We start from the raw sequence: 10888 nt of genomic DNA, 5'->3' as shown, positions 1-10888 counted from the left end.
CGGCCCCAGGGAACCATGCTGCGAGGCAAGTCCCGGCTCAACGTGGAGCGGCTGGGCTACTCTCCCGGCCTGCTCCTTGAGTCCAGACCACTCCTGGCTGGGCGCACGCCGCGGAGCCCCGGCCGGTAAGTCACGTGAGCGCCCGCGTCCGCGCCTGCGCCCGCGAAAGACTCGCGTCACCGCGGCGCGCCGCGCCTGCGCGCTGCCTCCCGCCGCCAGGCGCTCGCCGGCTCTTCCGGTGCGGACCTCCGAGCGGTAGCCCGCGGAGCCGAGTCAGCGCGGCCGCCGAGCCTAGCCCGCCTGCTGACACCTGCTGCGGGCGCGGCGACGCCATGGAGCGCCTTGATAAAGCGGCTCTGAATGCGCTGCAGCCTCCCGACTTCAGGTAGTCCCGAGCGGGGCCCGGGCTAGGCAGGGGCCCCCACCGCGAGGCGGGCCGGCCCGGGCCTGGAGCGGGGCATGAGGGGAGGCCCGAGCCGCACGGGCCGGCCTGCGCTGGGTGTGAGGTCTGGACCCTCGGGGCCGGGCTGCGGGGTGGGGGAGAGGGGAAGCAGGTTGGGACCTGCAGCATCTGCACGCCCGGCCCCCCGACCCTTCGCTCGGGAACAAGTGACCCGAGGTCATGGGGGATGGGTCGGCAGGCTTTCAGCTCATGCTTCTGACCTATCACTTCCTTTTGCTGTTGTCTATATTGCGATCTTGCTATTTGCAATCTCTCTCCCCGCTGCAGGGTGAGCTCCCGGAGGACAAGAACCTGGCCTTCTTTATCTCCGTCTCCCTTACAGGGCCTGCATCATCAGGGCTTAATAAATGCTTGCTGTATGAATGAACGAATGAAAGGGAGTAGGGGCTGTCTCTGGTTTGAGAATGCTTCATTTGGGGAGTCAGAAGGATGGGGGCTGGAGGCTGGGGGCTGAGTAGAAGGAATATGAAGAGACAGCAGGTGGTTCCGGCCAACCAGCCTAGCCAATGATACCTCGGTGGGCAAGAGGGTGGAGAAGGATTTGGCTATCATTTAATGATGACCTACTGTGTACCAGGCTAGACTTAGGCGCTTTATTACATACGTTATCAGAGTTAAGAAAGTGCTTAGTTTCCTAATTTTAAAGAAGATGAACTTGACTCAGGATAAGTGACTTGCCTTAGATCACACAGTTAGGCCACACTATTAGTAAGTGTTGAAGTTGGCTTTTGATCAAAGCTGGTGATCTTTTTCACTGTCTCACAATGTCAATGTAGGTGTTTTTTATTACAGGTTGCTAGTGAGCATACCAACAGATATTTTTATTAAGTACACTTAGAATACAGTATAGCCCTCCTAGACTGATTCTGGTGTTTCCTAATGGAATTTGCAGTGAAATCTCCTTTCGGTGGAAGTCTTGCTTGCCGCAAAAGGGAATGGTGGTAAGCTCTATCTGCTTAGTGTTTGCTGCAGAAGTTTATATGAAGTGGGTAAACTCTAGGTGGTTTTAGAGTGGGGGCACAATAAGGTTCATCCTGAATTCTTCCTTTTGTGTGAGGCTGACTTTAATTCTGGATTTTCTCATTCTTCATTTCTAACAAGTCTCAGTATCACCCAATCAGAGACACAGAGAAGAAATCAATTGAATGACATCAGTTGCTTTGTTTTAGAATAAATTACCGGTTATACCCAAGCTGGCAGAATTGCCAGCTGCAGTGGGCTATGGCTGGAAGCCGAGGAGAAAATGTCCTATAAACACTAAAGGAAGTTTGCTAGTTTTCATAAGTTTGTATGCTTAACTTTATACTTAGTCCAATATTTGTGAGGTCGCAATCCAGAATAAAAGTTAGATTTTTGGAGCTTAAGGTAAAGAGAGAAGTGAGAAGGAGTTGAAGATAAGCCACAGATTGTTAAAATATGCTGGTTTGTAGAGTGTGTGGGGCTAGAAATTAACATGCAGAAAAAAAAAGATTGTGCTTGGATGGTGGGCTTGTAAGTGATTTTGTTTGCTTTAAAACATTTTTATGGTATTATATTGTCTTTTCAATAATAAACTTTTCTCAAAGCCACGCCAGATAATAGATGTTCAAGAAAAACAATCTAAAGAACAAGAGAACCAGTGAACCCTCCCTTTCTGTAGATTCTCATGCTTTGTTTCTTTATAAGTTAGATCATCTGAACTTGGCATACCTAAAACACATGTTTTAACTCACCATAGAAACACCCTGAAGGTCAAGTTTTTTGTTGGGGTCCACAAAAGAAGTGGCCAAATACTGACTTTTTGTATTTTTTATAGAATTACTGCAGACACTCATATTCTTCATGGAGATTGCACCATAAATTCCTCTAAAAATTTACTACTAGGAAACAGTTTAAGGGAGCTTATGTGTATTAGATGAAAATTGGATAGCTCAGTGATCACCAAAGTGGGATATGTTAAAAAATGATCCATTGAAAGTATTAGAACTTCTACACAAATTTATTTTTAACCTTATCCTTTTTAGTATCTGTTTTTGCATGTTTTATATTTTAAAGAATGTATCAGTAATATACGTATAGATAATTTATTTTAAAAATTAATATGCCTATATGGGGGTATGTGCTCAAAACTTTTATCTAATGATGGATTGCACAGTCAAAAAGGTTTGTAGAGCATTGATATAAACTTGAGATGTTCCCTTCCTTTCTGGGCTGCCAGAAACCTCTCAGCTAATTGTATACACAGTTATAAGAACTCCTTTGCCTAGATTTTCTGGGAATACAGAGAAATGTGCAGGACTATCTAGGAAGCCAGCTGTCACATTAAGTGCCATAATAACAGGTATGAACTAAGAGTGATTGGATCTCAGAGCAATGAATCTTTCCAGCTGGTGTAATCAGGAAAGGTGCCTGGAGGAGAGACTACTTTTGGGGGACCTTGAAGGCTGAGATGTCTCCTTCCTGAAGATACAGATAGAAACCAGAGCCTCTAGCTGAGGATTACCAACAGGAGAATTAAGTTCAAGTGTTGACTGTGAGCATAAAGTTAGAAGTGCATTAAGGTAGTCTGAGGATGGTTAGATTTAAGGAAAAAAAAAGGTCCTTAAACTAAATGATTAAAGCTATAGGGCTTACCACTTTTATGATATATGAGATATGTGTGTGTCCAGGGTTGCTGGAAGTATGCTACAGCTTCACTTTCAGTAGTGTTGCTCCTTTGTAACAATGCATAGGACAAATGCTGACATATATCTACTTATTGAAAAGTCAGTAAAACAGCATTAAGGAACATTTAGAAAATGGGGGTAAAACTTTATTTTTGTATGTTAATCTGGAGTCGTTATTCACGTGCACACATTTTTAACATAATTGGAATAGTATGCATCAGGAGTTGGCAGAGTTTTCTGTAAAGAGCCAGATAGTAAATATTTTAGATTTTGAGGGCCATGTAGTCTGGCGCCACTACTCAGCTCTGCCTTTGTAGCTCCAAAGCATTCTTAGAGGATACATAAACCAACAGGTGTGGCTGTGTTCCAAGTATACTTTATTTACAGAAATAGGCGGTGGACCCTCAGGCCTTATTTTGAAGACCCCTGACATACATAATACATTGTGATCTTCCTTGTTCATTTGTCACCTGAATATGTTCTGAGTAATCGTCAAAATTCTTTTTGACGTCTCCGTATAGTGATGTACATCATTGGTGAAATCATTTTCCTATTTTTGGACATTTTTGTTACCCAGTTTTGTTTGTGCTATTATATTAATCTTTATATTGTTAATGTTTTAAGTAACAGTTTATCAGACTTGTTTAAGTATATAATTTTAAAATCTTGATTGCATTTTTCAGAATAGTTTTATCATATTCTGGAACAAAACTTTTTCCACTGGACTGTTTCCTTGATTTTAAAATAGTCTATGGACAAATAGAATTCACTGAATAGAAAGTGTTTTGACATCAAACTTTTAATGCATCCATGTTACATGAAGGCCATCTCAGTTGTACTGTAGCAATTTAATTACAAAGAAATTTGAGTATGTTTCTTTCAGCTGCATCTCAGATTGTTCTAGTTGATTTTTCTTTGGAGATTCTCATACCTTGTTTGTACTGTATTCAGCTAGCCATTGATAGGATGCTTTGTGAACGAATGTTCATTTGTTGTTTTCTGTGTATCCTCTCTCGCTCCCTCCGTTGTGAATTCTGTAATTACAGTGTCCATTTGCATAGCGCTTTGGAGGTTACAAACCACTTTCACACTTTGACACTCCCTCTCACACTGAATCTGAATGACAGTCTCTCGGAGGTGGACCTACAGCTAGGTCTCTAGGATCTTCCAATTTTGAATCCCTGACTCTGCTCTTCTTCCTTGGGCCACTGCTTCCAGGGCAGGGGCAGGATTTCCAGCATCTTCTCTGTGGGTGTTTATAGCGCTTATGAATACAAGAACAGTTGGAAATGGCTGCACAGGTTCTGATTTTCTCTCTGTTTACTTTATTCCAGAAATGAAAGTTCGTTAGCATCCACCCTGAAGACGCTCCTGTTCTTCACAGCTTTAATGATCACTGTGCCTATTGGATTATATTTCACAACTAAATCTTATGTTTTTGAAGGTAATCCTAGACCATAAAAACAAGACATTTTCCCCCTTACTGTATTTAAGATTCTAAGCTTTTATGACCTCCTTATATCTGTAAACTGGGTATTCTTAATTTTGCTTCTCTGTCAGTTTTGTTTTCCAAAAATCATGTTGCTCATAATGAGTCTTACTTAATGAAATGAACTTTTCTATCACTCACTTATTTCATCTTGCCATCATATGCATTTATGGCTTTCTGTGAAATAGTTTGCAGATCCTTTCTTTTAATATCCCTTTGGAGTTGGCTGACATGGGAGGAGGAATTTGGGGGAATGTACCCTTGGTGGCAGACATTGGAGGGAAGAGAAAATAAAGTCCCCTGTTTTATGTTGACGTCCTTAGATTAAGTCATAATTATGGTTTTCATTCAAAATAGTGTGCCTCATGGGGTCAGCCCGGTGACTTAGTGGTTAAGTTCGCGTGCTCCACTTAGGTGGCCCAGGGTTCAAGGGTTCCATTCCCCAGCGTGGACAGACGCACTGCTTGTCAAGCCATGCTGTGGCAGCGTCCCATATAAAGTAGAGGAAGATGCGTACAGGTGTTAGCCCAGGGCCAGGCTTCTTCAGCAAAAAGAGGAGGATTGGCAACAGATGTTAGCTCAGGGCTAATCTTCCTCAATAAATAAACAAACAAACAAATAAATAAATAAATAATGTGCTTCATGTATAGAAGGTATTCAGATCTTTAACTGAATACTTGGTTTATCAACACCCAAAGTATTACTTTTTAACTGCCTGACTAGTTAAATCTATAGCTAAAAAAAATTAGTCTGCTTTATTTTTTGTACTTTGATAAATTTTGGAATAAAATGGAAACTTTTTTTCTTTTGATAGGAGCCTTTGGGATGTCCAATAGAGACAGCTATTTTTATGCTGCTATTGTTGCAGTGGTCGCCGTCCACGTGGTGCTGGCCCTCTTTGTTTATGTGGCCTGGAATGAAGGCTCACGACAGTGGCGTGAAGGCAAACAGGATTAAAGTGAACATCACCTTTTGATAGCATTAAATTGTTTTTTAAAAATGGCAAATGCATCTGGGATATTGATGATTTCAATAAAGTTGAAGAACCTGTTAAAATCAATCTTAAGGAGTCACGTTTGACTAGTGTAAATTTTGATCCTTCTAATACAGTGGTTTGTATCATCAATTTTAACGGTATGAGTCTCTCATTTGCAAATGAGAATGTGGAAAAGTTGAATTGGTTCAAATAAGTATGTTAAATTATTTACACATTATTCTGGGAAGAATGTGATTATCTTAAAACAAAAGATGTTTTATAGCATTTTGTCTTTTGGTTGGTTTTGAGTTTTACTCCTCTGGATATATTACGTTGTACACAGTGAAGCAAATCTAAACTTTATTTTTCTCTGGAACTCTTTCCCCAGCTCTTGAATACCAAGTAATTGGATTTGGGGTTGTAAATTCCTATGCAAAATTGTTTAAATTGTGGACGCTGGAATTAATCTGAATGTCACTGAGAAATTTCGCTTGAAGTGTAATCCCTAGTCAATAGTAATCTTTCGTTACATTATTTCATGGGGAAACTAGGCTGAATCACACTCATTCATATGAAAGGACTGGTTTATTGAAGGATCTAGATCCCAAAGCAAAGAGCTAGCTGCCTGGGTACGCGGCCTGCTTCCTAGAGGCTGCTTGCAGGCCGGCCTTGTGCTTTCAGACCAACTCTAATGATCTGCTTTGCTCTGTCATTCAACAATGAAGTTAGGTTTATGTACACTCCCTTTAAATTGTTTTTCCTAGTTTTTTATAATGTACACGATAGGAATTTGCATTTAAATGAGTTCATTTTTGCATACTTAGGGAGTGTAAACAATCTTGAAAATAGATTATTTTTATCACCCAGGAAGTATTCTCCTTGGGAATTCTAATCTAGTCTTTTTAATCAGAGCTGTTATATCCCAAATATATATACTTAGATAATCCTTGAGGTCCTTTTTGATAGAAAAAGACCCTGTGGTTTTACTTTAGTATCCTTAGTCTGTGTTCTTTCCAGCCACTTGGTATACTTGTGTGCAATCTAAAAAAACACTGGGAAAAATAAGTATTAAAACCGGAAGAAAATTTAAATTCCCTGTAATGTTGCCATCTGGAGATAACTACTAGTTTGGTTTATATCCTGTGTGCATTTCTTAATGCTTGTTCAATATGCACTAAAAGTTTGGTTTAAGTTCAAATTCTGCCAACTTTACGTGACAGCTGTTTGCATTTTTTTAGTTGAGTGATTATTGGCCATTTTCTAAAAAAGCACCTTCTACCTTCACTCCTTTACCTAGATAACTCATTGATCAAATGTCCTGTTATTGATAATTCCTGATACAACGGCCCTTGCTGTGTTTGCCATTACTCATTTGTTTGTTCGCCTCTATTTGTCTTATTGTGGAACTGTACTAAAGTAATAGAGAGATGGTTAGGGCTAAAAAAGGCAAGTAGCATTTGTTTTATTTAATTGTTGAGGAAAAAATAAAAGATTATTGTAGAACTATTTTTTATTATATTAGATGTCTACAGTTTAAATATCTTCTTTAAGCAGTTACTCTAAAGTGTTTCTTGAAAACAACTACAGTTTTAGTATAAAGTTGTACAAATTTAACATAAAATTGTAGAATATGCCAGTTTGAGTCTGGGGTACTGTGTGGTAGATTGCTAGATGGTCCCCCACTTTAGATGCCTTGTCATACTTAGAATTGTTGTCCACCTAATTTCTTTTTCTACAATGCCAAGGTTTTTCTTGTACTTTTGGGATCTTATGCTATTTGTAAAATATTAATGTGCAGTGTTAGATTATTTGGTTTGATTTCAGACATTTGCTGAGTAGATAGTACTATGGGTATTTTTCTGCAAGTATTTAGACCAGAGATTTATGCAAAACCAGTTATAATTCTTTTGGAAAAAGTACCAAGTGTTTGAAAGTTAGCAATGGATGCTAGGGTTGATATTTACAATTATTACCATATAGGCTTGTTTTCAAACCAGTTAATTTTTTCCTAGGGTTTTAACTGTTAACTCACTAGTTTGCTGCTGTTGAAATAACATGTGTATTTGACACAGAGATTTATGTCTCAAGATATCTCACTGATTTCCTCTTGCACAATGTACATACTTCAGGATGTATAGAAAGGAAAGCTACAATTGAGCCCTTATAAATGTTTTAAGGTAGGAATATGTTCATTATTGTTTTAAAACTGATTGTAAGAATAATAACCTCAATTAGGAAGTGTAACTTCAAGTGTCAGTACAAGCTACTGATTTACATATTACCTTCCTTACCTCACTTCTCATTTTGCCCCCCCCCAGAATATAATGTTTTTTCTCCATTGTGCTAAAAAATGAAAAGTCTGCTGTAGACTGCATCTGATGTCATTAGCTCTTCGTGTGGATGCCATTTTACATGTAACAGCAGAATTCAGTTTTGAGTTGTTACTGAAGAAATTTACTTTCCATTAAAAAATACTGTATTTCATGAGAATCTAAAAAATATAGTGTAATAATTAGACTGTTTTCATCATAAAAGTCTCATCAGTTGCCAAAAGAGGCAACTGGTTGCTTTGTCTCGTGTTTATTTTCTGTTTTCATATAAATTTTATATATACAGCTACAGTACCCAAGGAGGCCAGTACAAGCAGTTAAATAAAAGGAGTACCCAAGAGAGGTGAATCACAGCTGAAGGTACATGAAACAAAGGATTTAAACCCTATTTTAAATGTATCTAATGTGTATTTCTCGTCTCCAGACAAGTTCCTGTTTATTTTCTTTATGCTCAAGTGAAGTTGTAGACTGTTGTTAGGCCCATTTTACAAATGATTCAACTATGGCGCAGAATTTGTCCCTTGTCTTAGGTCAGTAGCAGATTTCTCTGCTGTCAAGCACTCTGTGTCCTCTACCAGAGTAATACAACTTCATTAACTCAGACCCTACCCTCAAGTTTAAGATAATATTTGCAGGGGCTAGGCTGAAGCAGCACCTTAATAACTTGACAAGATTTCTTTTTCCTTTTTGCAGGGGGGAAGGGTCACCTGGGAAAATATACTCTTTTCAGGGACTTTAGGAACCTAACGATAAATATTACATGTAATCTATGACTAGCTTAATCCTTGATGTATTCATTAAAACAGTCGGGAATTCCTCAACTTACCATCACTCCTGGCCAAGCTTTCCTTGCCTGTTTCGTTGCTATGTGTACTTGAAAGTAATATCTACGTAACTTTTAAGATGTTCTAAAACTCGTATTTGTCAGTTACACAGACTAGTCTTCCTTTTTCGCAAGTTCAGTGAAATCTCACTGAACAGTAATAATAGCAATAGCTAACAACATCTGCACAGCACCTTACAGTTTGCAAAGAACGTTCACATATTCTTGTTTGAGTTTTGCATAGTGAACCCGTTACGAGATGTCTCTTGACATCGATGCTAAAAGTGTTAGAATCTTTAAATCACTAGGCTCATTGAATATGCTGTAGTCTTGAATAGTGCCCTGACTAGGGGCGGGGTTTAGATACGCCATGTTGAAAGCTGTGTGTAATTATCAAAAGGGGGGGCTTGAGTTCCTTGACCACTTGAATCCGATTTACTTTTGTAAGTGATGCTTTTCTAACTGTTATCTGGATGGATTTTGTATTCATTATATTCTAGCCTGTAATTTGTATAAATTTACCATCTGTTGTCATTAAAAAAGTGTCATGCCACTTTGATGTGTCCTGATTCAGTTAATAGTTTATTAACCTCTTCATTCTTTTACATTTGTTTGCCTCTTTGTTTATACCGTATAGAATATGTACAGAACTGTCAAGGGTAAGCTTTTATGCAGTAAATGTAGACTAGAGAGGCTCAAACTGGTGGGGGGCTGTGAGGGGTGCTGAGACAGGAAGAGCCAGTTATACTCCATCTGCGTTAGGCCTGTCAGAATTGGTGTGGCAGTGGGGAAACGAAAGCAGCTCCTTGCCCTGTGGCTTTTTAAAAAAAATTCATTTGGGGATGAATGGGCTTCAAATACTGCTAAAGGAGTGGGATTGAGAAATACTTATGGCTAATTAGTTAAACATGGGGGTAATCACTTCTTGGCAATGTCCAGCATGCCACCCCCTCCTGCCAATACCCTGGGTCCTCTGTCCTCTAGCCCCCTGTTGATTGTACTGAGTCCAGCTCCTTTCAGTGCTTCTGACGGCTCCAGCTAGTTCTTATTAATAAATACTATATACTTCCAAAAAATATTTGAGACATCTTAGTATCAGAATATACAGATTATATACAATTGTGTTTATATACAAAGCTACAGATTCTAAGATGTGTAGTTGCACTGCAGAAGCCACTAAAATCACCTTGTAGGATTTACTGCCCAGACCCAACCCAAACCTACTGAGTCAGAATCTCTGGGGGTGTGGCCTGTGTTTGTAACAGGCCATACTCTGATGCAGCCGATTTGAGAACTGCTGCTAGAGCTTGAGAATTGTGTGTGTATGTTTTTAATGCTGGACTTAAAGATATTTGTATAAAGCAGGCCTGAAATAGCAGGCACTTTATTAGGCAAAGATAGAATCCTTCATGATGCTATATTGAAGGTTCGGTTTAACATCAGGAGAACTTTACTGGGTCCCTGACCACCCATATTGACCTTGCTTCACTGTTAATGAATTATATTAAATGAAAACTGTAGTACAGGGGATAGCTTACTTAGAAACAGCTTAGGCGTGCTGAGAAATGGCCACTGCTGCTCCGCTGATGCCTTTCCCTTATTTGAAATCCTCACTGCTGTGGTCTTTGGAGAGAGAGAAAACCTAACAGGAGTTTAAATGAATCTGGTTTCAAAAGTAAAGTAAGTAATGGAGAAAACCGGAAATGGTTTCCTAGGCATATCTGCTCTATTAATAGTATGACTCTTTGCCTCCAAATATTTTTGCTCTCATCTTTCATCTTTCCACTTCATTTGGCACACACCCTGCTGCTTTGCCCAGTAAAGATGCATTTAGGTTAACCCTTGTAGAAAATACAGGATTTGGGTGTGGAGCCATTGCTCACAGCCTGGAGACTCAGTTGATGCGTCCCTCCAAAGGAGCATCCGGATCCCCTGAGGGAATGGGTATTAGGAATTACACTCCCTGTATCGGTCCACTTCTCGCCATTTCACTGCTACCACCTGGGTCTAGGCCAGCTTCACTCCTTGCCTGGTGCCTCTGACTGCTCTCTGCTGCTCTTGCTCATGTGGTCATTTTGCCACAAAGCAGCTAGAAGGTTCCTTTAAAAATATTCGAAGAAGCATGGCATACCTCTGCTCAAAATCTCCAAATAGCTCCCAGT

General features: G+C 39.9%; 1 protein-coding gene across 1 annotated transcript; it reads left to right on the top strand.

The window, feature by feature from the left end:
• Positions 1 to 219: 219 nt before the first annotated feature.
• Positions 220 to 9279, top strand: VMA21 (vacuolar ATPase assembly factor VMA21). The gene is made up of 3 exons (XM_004443182.3): positions 220 to 385; positions 4443 to 4552; positions 5412 to 9279. Exons 1-3 carry the CDS (start codon positions 333 to 335, stop codon positions 5552 to 5554), a joined length of 306 nt encoding a protein of 101 aa, XP_004443239.1. The 5' UTR covers positions 220 to 332; the 3' UTR covers positions 5555 to 9279.
• Positions 9280 to 10888: the final 1609 nt, after the last annotated feature.

Source organism: Ceratotherium simum, chromosome X (genome assembly GCF_057802395.1).
Source record: "Ceratotherium simum simum isolate JZ-2026a chromosome X, ASM5780239v1, whole genome shotgun sequence".
Taxonomy (NCBI): Eukaryota; Metazoa; Chordata; class Mammalia; order Perissodactyla; family Rhinocerotidae; genus Ceratotherium; species Ceratotherium simum.
The sequence above is the reverse complement of the archived record's forward strand: the minus strand, read 5'-3'. Positions and strand labels throughout refer to the sequence as shown.